Source organism: Eucyclogobius newberryi, unplaced genomic scaffold, assembly GCF_026437365.1.
Source record: "Eucyclogobius newberryi isolate DKJ021-1_F unplaced genomic scaffold, fEucNew1.0.hap1 SCAF_17, whole genome shotgun sequence".
Classification (NCBI taxonomy): domain Eukaryota; kingdom Metazoa; phylum Chordata; class Actinopteri; order Gobiiformes; family Gobiidae; genus Eucyclogobius; species Eucyclogobius newberryi.
The window spans coordinates 19812748-19831226 of record NW_027315801.1 but is presented as its reverse complement, the minus strand read 5'-3'; the positions used below and the strand labels follow the sequence as shown (position 1 = coordinate 19831226).

The window sequence follows — 18479 nt, the reverse complement described above, 5'->3', positions numbered from 1 at the left end:
CGGGAGCCAGGTTGTACAACTCAATTTAAAGCCAGATTAAACAACGTTCATAGGGACTCGGCAATGTCCCAGCTTGTCTTAACAATGTTGAGTTCAAACGCTCCCTCTTTTCTCAATCTTTCATCAATTCTCATCACCTTTGCTGCAGCTGCACTCGACTCCCTCAACATGCTTTCCTCTATCCCTCCTCTGTACCTACATTTTACTGCATGTACCATCAATGTACCATCTTCTCTGCGCTGGCTCTTTACCATCCACTATCATTCTGGCTTAAGCTAACCTTTCTTTAGCCCTCTGTTCATGCTGTTCATCGTTCCTACTCTTCTCACATGAACTCTCAAGCTTCCTTTTCTTTTCTCATGCAACCTTCACACCTCGTAGGCTCACAATTCATGCTTCCACTAAATTACTTTCATGTCACATTCAGCTGTCTGGCTTCGCCACCACATGTTAGCCACAGGTATCTTCTAAGATTCTGTTTCTAGCATTACGGCAGGTTCTCATCTTCTCATTCGCATATTACCTTAAGTAAACAAAGAAAAAAAAAATCCCCAGCTCTGGCTTTTCATGCTACCTCATCTTACCATGTTCGCCTTGCAGCTCAACGCGCAGCCTCAACGCGCAGCCTCAACGCGCAGCTCAACGCACAGCTCAACGCACAGCTCAACGCAACTCGCATCTCTCAGCTCAACGCACAGCTCACAGCTCAATAGCTCAACTCACAGCTCAATAGCTCAACTTACAGCTACAGCTCACAGCACAATAGCTCAACTTACAGCTACAGCTCACAGCTCAATAGCTCAACTTACAGCTACAGCTCACAGCTCAAAAGCTCAACTTACAGCTACAGCTCAATAGCTCAACTTACAGCTACAGCTCAATAGCTCAACAGCTCAACTTACAGCTACAGCTCAATAGCTCAACAGCTCAGTTACAGCTCCGAGCTACTACTCTCAGCTACAGCCCTCAGCCAACCCACATGCCACAACTTACAGCTCAGTTACAACTACAGCCCACTCAGAACCCGCCGGCAGCACGCTCGCCCCAGAGCATCCACGCTCTCCCCAGAGCATCCACGCTCTCCCCAGAGCATCCACGCTCGCCCCAGAGCATCCACGCTCGCCCCAGAGCATCCACGCTCGCCCCAGAGCATCCAGAGCATCCATGCTTGTCCCAGAGCATCCAGAGCATCCACGCTCGCCCCAGAGCATCCAGAGCATCCTCGCTCGCCCCAGAGGCATCCACGCTCGCCCCAGAGCATCCAGAGCATCCATGCTCGCCCCAGAGCATCCAGAGCATCCACGCTTGCCCCAGAGCATCCAGAGCATCCTCGCTCGCCCCAGAGGCATCCTCGCTCGACCCAGAGCATCCTCGCTCGCCCCAGAGCATCCTCGCTCGCCCTAGAGCAGAGCAGCCACGCTCGCCCCAGAGCAGCCATTCATCCCTCCCTTCATCACTCATCCCGCTCTATTCCCCCCCTCCCCTTCCACATTCATCCCACATCCCACTCAAGCTTTTCCGCATCCTCAGAGCCCCGCCCGCAGCCACACGCTCGCTCAGAGCCCCGCCCGCAGCCACATGCTCGCTAAGAGCCCCGCCGGCAACATGTTCACTCCAAGCACGAATCTCACCAGCAGCCGCGCCCACGCTCTCGCCCCGACCCACGGCAGCGTCCTCATGCTCGCCCCAATCCATGTATTCCTTTCGCAGAGCCTCTCTCTGAGCCACCGGGCACAGGGACGTCTACCACAGAGCCACCGGGATACGCCCCTCTGGTTCTCAACAGTCTCTCCTTCGACCCTTTGCTCGCACAGAGTCCGTTCTCCACTCGATCTTTCGATTCTTAATCCCTTAATCACTCATCCCGCACTATTCCCCCCCCCCTCCCCTTCCCCATTCATCCAAACCATTCGACCCCTTCCCCATTCATCCCACATCCCACTCAAGCTTTTCTGCGTCCTCACCAGGGTCTCATCGGGCACCGGGAAGCAGTCTCTCTCCGGAACAGTCACCAGTCACCGGGATGCTCATCCAGCTCACGTTCCCTCCTTCTTTTCAGAAGAAACATCTCAACGTGCACCATATCCACCGTGCATCGGTTGGTGCATTGGAGACCGCTCGGAGCGCTCCGGCCCCTTCCAACCCATTCCAGCTGCCGTGCGTACTACACGGTCCTCAGGCGCTTAGTCTCCTCTACCAAGCATTCACATAATCCCAGAATTATACCCCACAATCGTTCTGGACATTTTGGGGGTTTGATCAGTCGGAAGGCTTATTCAACACCTCTCGTAGATCAATAAGGGATATCTTACTATGCGCAACTCATAATACTCAGTCTATTCCCCTCTATCAATCCGTCTCCTGCATTGCTCTACGATCGCTTCAATTCCTACTCCTCAATACTACTACCCTCATATCTTTCATTCCTCTCATTCTCAATCTCATTCATCTCAATTAAGTTCCCTCATTCATCGCTCATATTGACTTCTTTGCTACCCGCAGCTCGTCAACTCCTAAATCCATGCAAACATTTCGCTCTCCACTCCGGAGCATGGAGACTCCACCATAAATCCAGTTCTATCGACTGTCCGTTCAATCCTATCACTCTTGCATCTTATTCTCCATCTGCTTCCGTCAACGACCACAAACGCTAAAACACTATTCAAATGTACCAGAATTAACCTTTGTCTCAGTAACGGACGGACTGGTTACGATTTCATCCAGCTACTCTTCAAGAGTGCTTGGCTTTCCAGCTCCTCTTCCCCCGTGCCACTCGTAACATTATTTTCAGCCAGGCTTACGTCAAGATCCAGATCAACTTCCTTCATTTAAATCATTTTGGGGGCTCTGAATCGGCTGGGCTGATTACCCGAGACAGAGCCCCCACCCTGAGTCTCTACCCAGCCATCTCATCGATCTCTCTCTCATCTCATTGATCTCTCTCTCATCTCATCGATCTCTCTCTCATCTCATTGATCTCTCTCATCTCATCGATCTCTCTCTCATCTCATCGATCTCTCTCTCATCTCTTCGAGCTCTCTCATCGAGCTCTCTCATCGAGCTCTCTCATCGATCCCCCTCATATCGACCTCCCTCATATCGACCTCCCTCATATCGTCCTACCTCATATCGATCTCTCTCATATCAATCTCTCTTATATCGATCTCTCATCGATCTCTCATCGACCCATCATGACTTATCAATAAACATTCTTTCGTATTTCATTGTTGTGGCGTGGTCCTTGCTAGTGAAGTATGATTTTTGGATCATTTATATGTATTAGACATTGTTATTGCTGCAAATACTATTTGGTGTTAACATTTGGTACAGAAGCCTTTGTTGGCAGTTACAGAGGTCAAACGTTTCCTGTAGTTCTTGACCAGGTTTGCACACACTGCAGCAGGATTTTGGCCACTCCTCCTCAGATCTTCTCTAGATCTGTCAGGTTCAGGGCTGTTGCTGAAAAACAGAGTTTCAGCTCCAAAGATTTTCCATTGGATTTAGGTCTGGATACTGGCTCGGCCACTCAAGAACCTTGATATGCTTCTTAAGGAGCTACTCCTTGGTTCTCCTGGCTGGGTGCTTCAGGTCATTGTCACGTTGGGACACCCAGCCACGCCCCATCTTCAATGTTCTGACAGAGGGAAGGAGGTGGTTGCTGGAGTTTATATAAAAAGTTAGATGTTGGTCTCATCTGACCACATGACTTTCTCCCATGATCCTCTGTATCATCCAGATGGTCATGGTCAAACTTCAGTCAGGTCTGGACATGTGCTGACTTAAACAGGGGAACATTCTGTGCGATGCATGATTTTAAACCATGACAGCGTAGTGTGTTACCATAGTAACCTTTGAAACTGTGGTCCCAGCTCTTCAGGTTATTGACCTGCTCCTCCCATAGTTCTGGGCTGATTCTTCACCTTTCTTATCATCATTGAGACCCCACGGGGTGAGATCTTACATGGAGCCCCAGCCTGAGGGAGAGTGACATCATCTTTAGCCTCTTCCATTTTTTAACAGTTACTGTAGAAAACAGTTGTCGTCTTCTGGTCTCTGTTTTGAGTCAAAAAGTGTTGACTCCCATCCAAGAGTCATTCTCAATCGGCTTAAAGGATAAATATCTGAGTTTCCAGACCCAATTCACAGATTGAGAATGACAGCCGAAATGTTTAGTTTTGTCTAAAAACAGAGTCCAGATGACTAAAACTGAATCTTTTTCTACAATGGACCACTCCTGGACGAATGAGGGATCATTACATCGAGAAGTTGCTCCAACAGTTAATATTTTTTCACCAAACTGTGTGCCAATTGCCCTGTAGTCCAGCCTTGTGGAGGTCTACAACTTTATCTCTGGTGTCTTTTGCCAGCTCTTTTGCCTTGCCCATGGCAGTAGTTGGAGTGATTGTGGAGCGGACGGGGGTCTTTCTGCAGATGCTACTAAGTGGAGCAGAGGTGGGCTTTAAAGGCAGACTAACATGTCTTTTAGACAGGGAATTCTTGCTTATTGACTAGTGTTCAAATTCTTATTTGCAGCGATAACATACACTTACATTACTTAAGTGTTCAAATACTTATGTTTTTATCGACATGTTTCAGGTGCCAGTGGTGCCTGTAAAGAGGGGAATGAATGAATTTGACTGTCCTCTGCTGTCTGTGCAGGACATTGACTGGGTGCAGACAGAGAAGCATGTGTTTGAGCAGGCCTCCACAAACCCATTCCTGGTGGGACTGCACTCCTGCTTCCAGACGCCGAGCAGGTAAGCTTCACCTCTGACCTCCATTCATTCATTCATTCATTCATTCATTCATTGAATGATAAAACATCAAAAAGTCTACACGCTCAACAACTAATTTTAATGAGGCTTTGACCTAATGTGGTTAAATGGTCTAAATGTTATAGGTCAAATCTTTCTGGACTAACAGATCATCAATAGCATGAGCATCAAACACCACATCCATTTTTATATGTATTTAAGGTAAACCTCATCTCTGCTCTCTACTCCTCCTCTGTGCACTCAACTCTAATCCTCTTCTGCACTCTGACCTCTGCTCTTTCCCTGCGATCTGACCTCTGCTCGTTCTCTGGGCTCGGACCTCTCTCTCTCTCTCTATATATATATATATATATATAGATATATATATATCCTTTCGGTCATTACCCAAAGTTCCTGACCATAAGTGAAGGTAGAACGTAGATTGACCGGTAAATCGAGAGCTTTGCCTTTCGACTCAGCTCCTTCTTTACCACAACAGTCGATGCAGCGACTGCATCACTGCAGCCGCACCTTCCGACCTCTGACTGCACCTAGAAATTCTGTCCATAAAAACTATGAACAGAACCGGTGACAAAGCGCAGCCCTGAGGAGTCCAACATGCACTGGGAACAGGTCTGACTTACTGCTGGCTATGAACACAGCTCCTGCTCCGGTTATACAGGGACCGGACAGCCCTGAGCAAAGGGCCCCGGACCCCGTACTCCCGGAGCACCGCCCAAAGGACACCCCTTGGGACACGGTCGAAAGCCTTCTCTCGATCCACAAAGCACATGTGGACTGGTTGGGTAAACTCCCATGAACCCTCGAGCACCCGATGGAGAGTCTAGAGCTGGTCCAGTGTTCCACGACCAGGACCAAAACCACTCTGCTCCTCCTGAAGCCGAGGTTCGACTATCGGTCGGATTCTCCTCTCCAGGACCTGGAATAGACCCTATGGGAGGCTGAGGAGTGTGATCCCTCTGTAGTTGGAACACACCCTCCGGTCCCCCTTCTTGAATAGAGGGACCACCACCCCGGTCTGCCAGTCCAGAGGCACTGTCCCCGACCGCCACGTGATGTTGCAGAGACGTGTCAGCCAAGACAGTCCTACAAGATCCAGAGACTTTAGGTACTCAGGGCGGATCTCGTCCACCCCCGGAGCACCGAGGAGTTTGAGAACAACCTCAGTGACTTCAGCTTGGGTGATGGACGATCCAGTCCAGACCAGAACCTCCTGCAATAGTTTCTTTCCCTCTGCAGTTGGACTCATGAACACTTCCTAACACTTATCACTTTAACTATAATTTAATCACTTACTGCACTGTTCACTTTCTGCACAACATCTGTAAATTTAACTGTAAATGTTGTGTACATAGTAAGCCTATTTTTATTTTCACCCTATAATAGATTTAAACAGTTTTTCTTTAATGCATGTGCATAATTGTCTGTCACGCAGACACTATATGTTCTACAATTTATCATATTTTCCATGATTTTCCATTTTGCCAGTTTCAACTCCTTAACGCTCCTTAACGCTATCGATTTCAACAAGTTACACCTCATTACGATCGCTTTCACAGTATTACGTGTGCTATTACTTTTGACATTCGAACAACTTGTACTTTTTGCCGAATTTTCAAAAGTACAGTGATCCCTCGTCTATCGCGGGGGTTGCGTTCCAAGAAGAACCCGAACCCGCGGGAGTCGAAATCCGCGAAGTAGAAACCTTTATTTTTTTACAGTTATTATACAATGAAATACTCCATAAAACATTGAAAGCAAGGAACAAAACCTTTTTACAGGCCCAAGCATTTGTTTAACAAATAAAAGTACTGCATAAACGTTTGTACTGTACTCTCACCGCCGTCTCCCGCAGCTCACACGCGCACTCTCACCAGCCTCTCACGCGCGCGCTCTCACCGGCCTCGCAAACTTCAATTTGGCAAGCGGTGTCACCCTGGTGAGTCCGCGAAAAGTGAACCGCGTTATAGCGAGATCACTGTATAAGTAAGTACTTTTTCCTCAGTGAAATAAATGGGGCATTATGTCTGCGTAATTCTTTAGGCTTTATTCTTAAGGGTTTATTCTTTAGACTGAGTGACTGAGCCAGTCGAGCGAGCGAGAGAGAGAGAGAGAGAGAGAGAGAGAGAGAGAGAGAGAGAGAGAGAGAGAGAGAGAGAGAGAGAGAGAGAGAGAGAGAGAGAGAGAGAGAGAGAGAGAGAGAGAGAGAGAGAGAGAGAGAGAGAGAGAGAGAGAGAGAGAGAGAGAGAGAGAGAGAGAGAGAGAGAGAGAGAGAGAGAGAGAGAGAGAGAGAGAGAGAGAGAGAGAGAGAGAGAGAGAGAGAGAGAGAGAGAGAGAGAGAGAGAGAGGCGCTCTAGCAATGGCTTCAGCCATTGCAAATGATCTAGTTGTTTTATGTTGCACTGAATCACCAGAGGTGTAGCTCAGTGGGAGACTGCTCGTCTTCTGATCCGAATGTCGGCGGTTTGAATACAGTTCTGGTGGAGTGGTCAGATCCACTGGCACACGATGCAATCGATAAAATTGAGGTTTTATATTATGATGAGTTCAATCCAAGTATTCTCCAGCCCCTCCAAATGACCCAACTGTCTGTCATCTGTCAGTAAGGCCTGTACAGGAACCTCTGGCACAACTCTCAAAATGTTTCCATTGAGCTTCATATTCTGCCTTACATCACGCTCAGATTTCAGATGAAAAGAAGTAATAAGAGTCAAATTTTCAAGGTCAAAGGGAGTTGCCAGAATGGGATTATTCCAATTGTATCCAGACATTGGACCAATTTTTGTTATGGACATTTCTGGTTTGGTCAAATATAATAGAACATAATCTGCATTGATGGCAATTTTATGTCCCATTATTGTAACGCCATAGATTGTTTTTGATTGTCTGATCCTGGGCCAGTGGCTCCAAATACAAAGCAAATAGGATAGGGGACCAGGCACAGCCCTGCCACACCCCTCTTTCAAGAGTCAGTGAATCTGTTAGGGGACCATTGATTTTAAGTCTTGATTTTGGGCCATTGTAAAGAGCCCCAATATTATATTGAAAATTTCATTATAATTTCATTCCAAACTAATTATGGAGCCATGAACATTACCAGGGCAGTCTTTATTTACACTTTCACACATTTAAAAAATATCAGCCGCCTCTGTCACGGCCAATAAGAAAATAAATGTTGTTCTTTGAGGTTCACTTGACCCTGGTCTCAGGGCAGAGTTATGTGGGTCCACAGGGGCCACAGGGGGGCAGGGGCCACAGGGGGGCAGTCATAGGACTCACAACTCACAGACAATTCTTCAGACCAACACAATCAAACAATTTTTGGTCATGTTTCTATCTTATTATAATGTTTTAGTCAAAATATGTTTATGAATAACTTTAATGCACTAAAAACATTTTTTAGCTCAAGTGTTTATTTTCTTTTTTTAGCTCCTCTTTGTATTTGTATATAGTTTACATGGTGTGCATTTAAAGCAACATGGCCTTATAAAATATTCATATTATATGCAAAGTGTATACATGTATGCATAGAATAGAAGTAGATGAAGAGATCTCAGTTTTGAAAGTTAAAAAATATATGCATCTATGTAGATTTCATGGCCATTTAAAAATGGAGACTCTCGATGGGCGACAGACTTTTGCTCAAGCTCTTGAACTGAACATGCAAGATTAAAAAAGATAAGATATTCCTTTATTATAATAATATACTATATTAAAAGGCTGTGGCTACAGCGCCGCGGCGCGGTCTAATAGTCCAGCAGTCTAATAACCCTAACCTTAACCCTAACCTTAACCCTAACCTTAACCCTAACCCTAACCTTAACCCTAACCTTAACCTTAACCCTAACCCTAACCTTAACCCTAACCCTAACCCGGCGCGGTCAAATAGCGCAGCAGTTTCAGGAGTTGCGGCCCAAAATAAGATGGTAGTTTCGCGGCTCTGTAGACACTTCCATATTAAAAACATGCCGGCATTTTAAGATTTGACTCGAATCATAAAATTTATGGACGTTTTATTGAACTGACCACAACACAGCCAGAGAAAAAAAGAAAATAATAAAAAATATAGCCGCAAGCGGCAATGATCGGCCCTCGCCACGCCGCCGCCACGCCGCAAGAGGAGGGGGCGCTAACGCGCCCCAATTGTCCTTTTATTACGCCTACTGCTGAATCTGTGACGCTGTCACATCTTCTCCCCTTTGTTTTACCATCAAAAAGCTATTTTATTTTGAATTCTTGGCAAAATGTGCAGCTTTGCCGCACAGACACCGTGACTCTTTGAATGAAAATGTGGATAACTTTTGATGGTCCTGAAGATGAGTCTCACCAAATTTCAGGTTAATAGGGCTGACGCCCTGGGAGGAGTTTGTGAAAGTCTAAAGTGTAAACATGTTCTGGCGATTTCTCCATTGGAATAACATGAAAGGTTTCGGTCATCGTTACGGCAACACCATAACAATTATGACATGGGTCTCATTGACTTTTTTGATGGGGATGCTAAAATTGAGTTGTGTGTCAAATTTCATATAATTTCGCAAAACTAAACATTTAACCTCCATATAAAATCTGTAGGGGGCGCTGTGGCGCCAAATGAATTTATTTCACTTCAAGTAGGTTTAGGGCAAAGAGTTTAACAACTGATTGTAATTTGACGCAATTCGGACTTTATCTGCGCAAACGGCAGAAATGTTAAATTTGGGAGATTTCTGAAATTCTAGCTACAGTTTGCGGCTTCGCCGCTCAGAGACCGTGAGAGGTATCAATGTCATTTGAATAACTTTTGATGTCCCACTCCTCAGTAGCATTTTCACCAAATTTCAGCTTTTTAGAGCCTACGCCCTGGGAGGAGTTCATAAAAGTACGATGTTTGGAAAAACTCCCGAGTCATGCTTAGCCATTTTTGAACCAATATGGCCGACATCAAATCAAATCAAATCAAATCAATTTATTTTTGTAAGGCCCAAAATCACAACAACAGTTGCCTCTGAGGGCCACAGGGAGAAATGAATCAACAATGTCTGTGGTGGCGAGGGAGTCAGACAATGTCTGTGGTGGCGAGGGACGATGTCCCAGGGTCCTCTGTCCTTAGACTCTCCTTCTCGGCCAGGAAAAACTACAAAAAAAACCTCTTTGGGAAAAAAGCGTAGAAACCTGGAGGAGTTCCAGTGAAGGGGAGATCCGACTCTCACAGACGGACAGACGGACACAAGGAGACTGGAGCTGGACCCACTCTTCAGGCAGAAGAGGGACCGTCTGAGTCGAGCTGGACCCACTCTTCAGGCAGAAGAGGGACCGTCGGAGGCGAGCTGGACCCACTCTTCAGGCAGAAGAGGGACCGTCTGAGTCGAGCTGGACCCACTCTTCAGGCAGAAGAGGGACCGTCTAGAGGCGAGCTGGACCCACTCTTCAGGCCGAAGAGGGACCGTTGGAGGCGAGCTGGACCCACTCTTCAGGCAGATGAGGGACCGTCGGAGGCGAGCTGGAGCCACTCTTCAGGCAGATGAGGGACCGTCCACACAGGGCAGGGACCACTTCACCAGGGGAGGGGCATCTGGGTCCACAGGTCCTCAGGAGTGAGAGAAAGAAAAGAAGGCGGTGAACAGTTTGCAAGTGGAATCAAAAAATAAATATTGTTTGATAGCATAAGTAGTCAGAAGAAGAAGAGGATAGTGCTCAAGCTGTCATACTTCCCCCAGCACAGGTACTCCTAGGGCAGCGTAGCTGAAGCTGTGGGTTTATGTTTCTGTTCCTAACTAGTCTGACCATAAGCAATTTCGAAGAGGAACGTTTTAAGCCTGGACTTAAATGAAGAGACTGTGTCAGCATATTTAACATGAGTCTGGAGCTGATTCCATAACACAGGAGCTTGGTAGCTAAACGCTCTACCTCCTACAGTACTTTTAGAGACTCTTGGCACCACCAGAAGGCCAGCATTCTGAGAGCGAAGAGCTCTGTTTGGATGATATGGTTCTATAGCATCTTTGAGGTAGGATGGGGCCATGTCATTTATGGCTTTGTAGGTCAAGAGTAGAATTTTGAATTTGATTCTAGACTCGACGGGGAGCCAGTGAAGAGACTTCAGCACTGGCGTAATGTGCTCTCTTCTTTTTGTTCCTGTTAGTAATCTTGCTGCTGCATTTTGAACCAGTTGAAAGCTTTTTATGGAGCTTTAAGGACACGCTGCAAGCAGGGAGTTACAGTAGTCTAATCTAGTCGTTACAAATGCATGGATAAGTTTTTCGGCATCACTTTTAGGCAGGATTCTTCAGGATTTTGGCGATGTTGCGCAAATGGAAATAGGCTGTTTTACAAGCTTGATTTATATGAGCTTTAAATGAGAGCTCCTGGTCAAATAAGACTCCAAGGTTTCTTACAGTAGAACTAGAGGCTACACTAACATTGTCCAGTGTGACTATCTGCTCAGATAGAGAGTCTCGTAGATGTTTAGGGCCAAGCACAATGACCTCGGTTTTTTCAGGGTTAAGAAGCATTTGGTTGGGTGGACGGCGTTGCCGTAATATTATTTTTTAATGGGTCATTTCCTATCTCAATGCATTTTTGGTTCCTTTTTTGGGCGCAATGTAAAGTGCTCGTTTAGTGCGCACTTTTGCACGGGCTTCGCCCGTTTACAACGGTAATGTTCCATTTTCCTACTACTAATTAGTATGCACGGGGCGTGCATGAGTGAAGGAGTGCGTTAGTGAGTGTTTGGAAGTGGGCGAGCGCTTCGCGCTCGATTTCGTGCGCACTGCGTGCGCACCTTTGCAGCCGTGCTTCGCACGGCCTTACGAGATTAATAGGCCTCTCGCCAGCTTGTGGCGCTCGGGCCTAATTACCCTAAATTGTCCCGAGGTGTGCAGAAGGTTAAATGTGTTTCTTGTAAATATATAGTGTCATTTTTTTGTTTTCTCATTTTAGTTAATATTTCAATTGTTTGATTGGGTTCAGCAGCCATTTACATTATTGGATTCAATCTTTTCCGATGACATTGGGTTGATGGAGCAGTCTTGATGCCGCAGTCCTGAGTCATGACCGGCCCATCTCTAATCTGACATTTTGGGCCAAAGTCCTTGAAAAGATTGTTTACAACAGCTCACAGATTTCCACTTAATAAACAACTCATTTGATGTTTTTCAGTCAGGTTTTAGACCTCATCACAGCACTGAGACTGCTGTTGTCATGGTGACAAATGACATCCGCCTGAACACTGACACGGGCAAAGCCTCTGTCTTAAAGGAATTATGGAGGATTTTTTTGCGCCAAGTCTGAGTCTCATTTCCTCGTGACGTGGCCAGCCGATAAATCCTCCCACATATCAATCATCCCTTTTGTCCTACTGCACACCTGCAGCCTCGTTCTGGCTCGTTCCCATCATAGCAGCACATTACCCTGGCTACGCATTCATGGTTGATATGTCGGTGTGTGTTTAACGAGTTCCTTCAGTGTACAGGCTGAAGGACGGCAGAGGAAGACTGTGTTCGAGCTCAAAAGAAACGGAATTCTGCGGAGATGAGAGATGTGATGCGATCAGTCGCGCTGATAAACAAACGCATGTGTAGCAGTGAGGCTGTTGTGTTCTTTTGCACAGGGGCGAGTGTGCGCATGCACACTTTTCAAAAAGTGACTAACAGTCGCTTGAGTTCTCAAATCGGCGAAAAATCCTCTATTATTCCTTCAATTCTGTTAGATCTGAGTGCTGCTTTTGACACTGTCGATCATGGAACCCTCTTACAGAGACTAGAGGACTGAGTGGGCATCACTGGCCCCGCCCTAAACTGGTTAATGTCCTATCTGGAAGACAGGAAGGACTTTGCTGAAATTGGCAGCTGTGTCTCAGACCACATGACCTTGACCTGTGGGGTGCCCCAAGGGTCAGTCCTGGGTCCCCTTCTGTTCAACCTCTACATGCTGCCGTTAGGTCAGTTGATACGCAGTGAAAATGTGTCCTATCACAATTATGCAGACGAGTCAGATCTATGTTTCACTCTCGCAGGTGAATATGGACCAGTGGATTCACTCTGTCACTGCATCCAACAGATCAGTGTGTGGAGGCAAAACAACTTTCTCCAGCTGAACTCAGACAAGACTGAAATCATCGTCTTTGTTCCACAGAAACAAAGAAGTGTTAGCGTCGCCTCCAGAGTCTTGCTCTAAAACCTACAAACCAAGTTTAAAATCTGGGGGTAATAATGGACCTTCCTGACCAGAACCAGGAAGTTTGAGTTATTTATTAAGAGGAAATCTGTGAGCTGTTGTAAACAACCTTTTCAAGGACTTTGGCCCAAAATGTCAGAGTAGAGATGGGCCGGTCATGACTCAGGACTGCAGCATCAAGACTCTTCTTCTTTGGCAGAGGTTTTAGGACCGCAGTTTTTTTATATAAATAAAACATAAACCCTACAACAAACACAGAACATGACCAGAGAGGACAATTCTAAATAAATACAAATAGACATCAACTAGACAATTAAAAGAAGAAATCCTCCTCTGTGCACTGACCTCTCCTCCTCCGTTCTCTGACCTCTCCTCCCATGTGCTCTGACCTCTCCTCCTCTGTTCTCTGACCTCTCCTCTTCTGTGCACTGACCTCTCCTCCTCTGTGCTCTGACCTCTCCTCCTCTGTGCTCTGACCTCTCCTCCACTGTTCTCTGACCTCTCCTCTTCTGTGCACTGACCTCTCCTCCTCTGTGCTCTGACCTCTCCTCTGTTCTCTGACCTCTCCTCTTCTGTGCTCTGACCTGTCCTCTTCTGTGCTCTAACCTCTCCTCCTCTGTCCTCTGACCTCTCCTCTGTTCTCTGACCTCTCGTCCTCTGTACTCTGACCTCTCCTCCTCTGTGCTCTGACCTCTCCTCCTCTGTCCTCTGACCTCTCCTCTGTTCTCTGACCTCTCCTCTTCTGTGCTCTGACCTCTCCTCTTCTGTGCACTCACCTCTCCTCTTCTGTGCTCTGACCTTTCCTCTTCTGTGCACTGACCTTTCCTCCTCTGTGCACTGACCTCTCCTCTTCTGTGCTCTGACCTCTCCTCCTCCGTTCTCTGACCTCTCCTCCTCTGTGCTCTGACCTCTCCTCCTCCGTGCTCTGACCTCTCCTCCTCCGTGCTCTGACCTCTCCTCCCATGTGCTCTGACCTCTCCTCCTCCATGCTCTGACCTCTCCTCCTCCGTGCTCTGACCTCTCCTCCCATGTGCTCTGATCTCTCCTCCTCCGTGCTCTGACCTCTCCTCCCATGTGCTCTGCAGGTTGTTTTTGGTGATCGAATATGTAAATGGAGGAGATCTGATGTTCCATATGCAACGACAAAGGAAACTCCCGGAGGAACATGCCAGGTATGAGCACAAGGTCTACACGGGGTCTCCAGAAAGTTCCACAAAGAGGTCCACATACGGTCCAAACATGGTCCCCACAAAGGTCTACACGGGGTCTCCAGAAAGTTCCACAAAGAGGTCCACATACGGTCCAAACATGGTCCCCACAAAGGTCTACACGGGGTCTCCAGAAAGTTCCACAAAGAGGTCCACATACGGTCCAAACATGGTCCCCACAAAGGTCTACACGGGGTCTCCAGAAAGTTCCACAAAGAGGTCCACATACGGTCCAAACAGAGGTCCAAACATGGTACCCACAGAAGTCCACACGGGGTCCGCAGAGATGTCTACAGAGGGTTCACTGAGAGGTCCACACAAGGCCAACATGGGGTCCACCCAAGGGATGTATGATCAATAACAATTCTAGTGTTACAGTTATTGTCAGAAATAAACTTAATTAAAATATTTAACATTTATTCACAATTCGTTGCACTAAAACAAAAAAATCTAGGAAATTCTTAATTTTCTTTAATTCCCATTGTCCGACACTTTATTCCTTAGGTATGAGTCCAGCTTTATGAAATGTAACTTTCTAAATTACAGAATCACATTAATGTAAGGCATTTAGAGTTTTTTTCGACCGTACATTTAATTTAAAAGACATTTTCAGTTCTTACAATTATTCTGAAATGTCGCGATTATTGATTCATCTAATAATCTTTACGTTCCTAGTCCACAGATGTTTGCGTGTGGGCAGAACAGGGCTGGATCATGGTGCTGATCAACACACAATTGATAATAGAGACTTTCACGTTTGATATAGAGCTCTTTTCTTCATCAAAATCACATTGAACTGTTTCATTATTTTTGTTGCAAAGACTACGTAACCACGAAGACATGCAAATAACAACTGTTTATGGATGTGTCAGCTTGAACTTAGAGACTCAATGGTGGGGGCTCGGTCACAGTGATCTGCCCAGCCGGTTTGGGACCCCCAAAGAAGGCAAGGCAAGGCAGGGTTATTTGTAGAGCACATTTCATACACAAGGCAATCCAAAGTGCTTCACACAACAGGAAAAATGCATTAAAATCACAAAGAAATTACAGACCACACACATAACATTCCAGACACTCTTTCCCTATTTATTTGACATTGCCATTGTGACAGGAATCTGTGGGATGGACACATCACTTTTAGATTGATTATTTCCGACATCAGCGTGCTATCTGCCTCTGCACACGTCTGTGCTGAGCATATGTATCTTTTACCACGACTCTCTGGTCAGCGCCTCCATCTTATGTGTTGTGCTTTGTATCTTTAACCACAGACCCAGTCTCGTCTGCCCCGCCCTAGATTTAGCTTTAGCTAAACTAATTGTCCCAGACAAAACTCGACAAAAGCTTTTAGTATTAAAACTGGCTCTTGACCAGTGGGCAGGTGCGCCAGGCACTTCTGGACTTTACAGGGGCCTTAGTGCCGACTGACCATCTGACCAGCGTGTGTTCTGAGCCTCTGCCCAGGTTCCTGCTCTGAGGCTCTTGGACATGGCACAATGGGCTATTGTGTCCAGCAGAATTATTTACATGTTCAATTGTAATCACGTTTAAATAGTAATACATTTAAAGGTGCTATTTTGAGGATGCAATTTAAAGGTGCAGGGTACTATCTCAAAATAGTCCCAGACCCGTATTGTAGTGTTTAAAATGTCTGTCTGCCAGTTAACAATAAAATCACAAAACAGTTTAAGACATAAAGGAGAAGAGTGCAAGGAAGAATCCTTTCAGTCAAACACAGTTAAACAAAACAGTTTTTATCTTAGATTTGAACATTGACGGACAGGTGTTGAAAATTAGCATATTCTGCTGCAAACACTTAAAACATTGTATCTAGTTCGTCCAAGCTATGTCCTTAAAAAAAACAAAAAACTCTGGCACCAGCAGGAGGCCGGTCCATGTTTAGTCCTGACTCTGGCACCAGCAGGAGGCCGGTCCATGTTTAGTCCTGACTCTGGCACTAGCAGGAGGCCGGTCCATGTTTAGTCCTGACTCTGGCACCAGCAGGAGGCCGGTCCATGTTTAGTCCTGACTCTGGGCACCAGCAGGAGGCCGGTCCCTGAGGTCCTTAGAGTCCGAGATGGTTCATATGGCACTAACATGTCTGAGATGTACTTTGGTGATAGGCCACGGAGAGACTTGTACACAAGCAGAGCTGCTTTAAAGTCTCTTCTCTGAGCCACAGGGGGCAGTGCAGAGACCTAAGAACAGGACTAATGTGATGGTACTTCCTGGTTCTAGTCAGGACCCGAGCAGCAGCGTTCTGGATGTACTGCAGCTGTTTTACAGCTCGTTTGGAGAGGCCTTATCTTATCTTAATAGAGGAAAACCTTCCATTAACCAGTACATGTATGGCGTCTTTGTCTTCAAATTCAAAACTTTGTTTATTAGCATTTCTGTTTGAAATCACTGTTGCAAAAAAGATAGGTAGATACTCATTTAACATTTCCAATGCCATTGGGTTGATTGTATTGATTTTGCTTCTGTTAATTTTCGAATGTTATAAAACTTTTCAAAAGTCCCCAAAAAACAGATGGGAACAAAAACCCATGCTATAGTTGTCTCCTCTTGAATATCTCACAGATGTAACAAAACTTAACAGAAAGACGCGTAATGGTAATTGTGGTGACTGCAACTCCAGTCCCACAAATGAGCTCTGGGATCAACTTCTTGAAACTTTCCATGATGTCCCCCTACTCTCCTTCCGGAACCAGTCTGAGATTCTTTCTGTGGGACCTGGACTTCATATTCTTGTTCGTAGTATCACTACCTTGGCTCTCAGCTCATGTAACTCATTCATAATGTCTGAAATATGCTGCTCCTCTCACCAGCGCATGCTCTGCCACCTACCCTTGCCTTGAGCCCCATTATGTCGGCTTCCATGCATTAGTTCCTAGTTTTGCTGTTCTCAGCTCTCACCTCAGCTCTCAATGACACGCTGCACTTTATGCAATCTGTTGAAAAGTCATGTCCTCTCCACCTTCCGATAGGGATGGGCCTGGAGACTCCAGGTCCAGTGCTAGGTTTGTCGGCGGAGTGCGGGAGTGTTAGCCATGTTGGCTTGTGAGTCTGTTTTCCAATAAGGCCATGGTCCATCAGCTTTGTTTAGCTCACGTTGGGTTATCTTTCCTGTGTTGTGTAACAAAAGAAGACATTTAAAATTACAAAACATCAAACATTTAATTCATCTGCCTCAAAGAACTGGTTCTCCTCCTGAAGAACTGGCTCTCCTCCTGAAGAACTGGCTCTCCTCCTGAAGAACTGGTTTTCCTCCTGAAGAACTGGCTCTCCTCCTGAAGAAATGGTTCTCCTCCTGAAGAAATGGTTCTCCTCCTGAAGAACTGGTTCTCCTCCTGAAGAACTGGTTCTCCTCCTGAGTGGGTCCAATTGCCAAGTCCCTATGGACATTGTTTAATCTGTTTTTCACTGTCGCCTCTTGAGGCAACTGCTGTTGTTACCAAAATAAATTGAATGAATTAATACATTAAAATGGAATACCTGGTTTAGATGCATACCTTACATGACAGTACGTGACAAAAACACTTTCCAAACAAGTCAAGAGGCCTGCAGCTGTTTTACAGCTCGTTTGGAGAGGCCTGTGAGCAGGCCGTTACAGTCTAATCTACTGGAGACAAACGCATGGATAAGTCTCTCCAAATCTGGTTTGGACACTATATTTTCTTATTTTGGAAATGTTTTTTCGATGGTAAAAAGCTGCTGATGTTATTGATTTGATGTGGCTGTTAAAGTTCAAGTCTGAGTCCATTATTACCCCCAGATTTATAACTTGATTTGTAGATTTTAGAGCAAGACTCTGGAGGTGACACTAACACTTTCTCTTTGTTTCTGTGGCCAAAGACAATAATTTGAGTCTTGTCTGAGTTCAGCTGGAGAAAGTTGTTTTGCCTCCACACACTGATCTGTTGGATGCAGTGACAGAGTGAATCCACTGGTCCATATTCACCTGCCAACAGTGAAACATAGATCTGACTCGTCTGCATAATTGTGATGGACACATTTTCACTGCGTATCAGCTGACCTAACGGCAGCATCAAATCAAATCATCAAATCAATTTATTTTTGTAAGGCCCAAAATCACAACAACAGTTGCCTCTGAGGGCCACAGGGAGAAATGAATCAACAATGTCTGTGGTGGCGATGAAGTCAGACAATGTCTGTGGTGGCGATGAAGTCAGACAGCAATGAAGTCAGACAATGTCTGTGGTGGCGAGGGAGTCAGACAATGTCTGTGGTGGCGAGGGTCGATGTCCCAGGATCCTCTGTCCTTAGACTCTCCTTCTCGGCCAGGAAAAACTACAAAAAAAAACCTCTTTGGGAAAAAAGC

General features: G+C 45.9%; 1 protein-coding gene across 1 annotated transcript in view; it reads left to right on the top strand.

The window, feature by feature from the left end:
• The window catches only part of LOC140363035 (protein kinase C zeta type-like), a 111789-nt gene that overhangs the window by 35153 nt on the left and 58157 nt on the right, over positions 1-18479 (top strand). Inside the window, exons 5-6 of the mRNA XM_072449349.1 lie at positions 4660-4757; positions 14015-14101. Of these exons, the coding sequence (XP_072305450.1) occupies positions 4660-4757; positions 14015-14101 (185 nt within the window). The remainder of the gene's footprint in view (positions 1-4659; positions 4758-14014; positions 14102-18479) is intronic.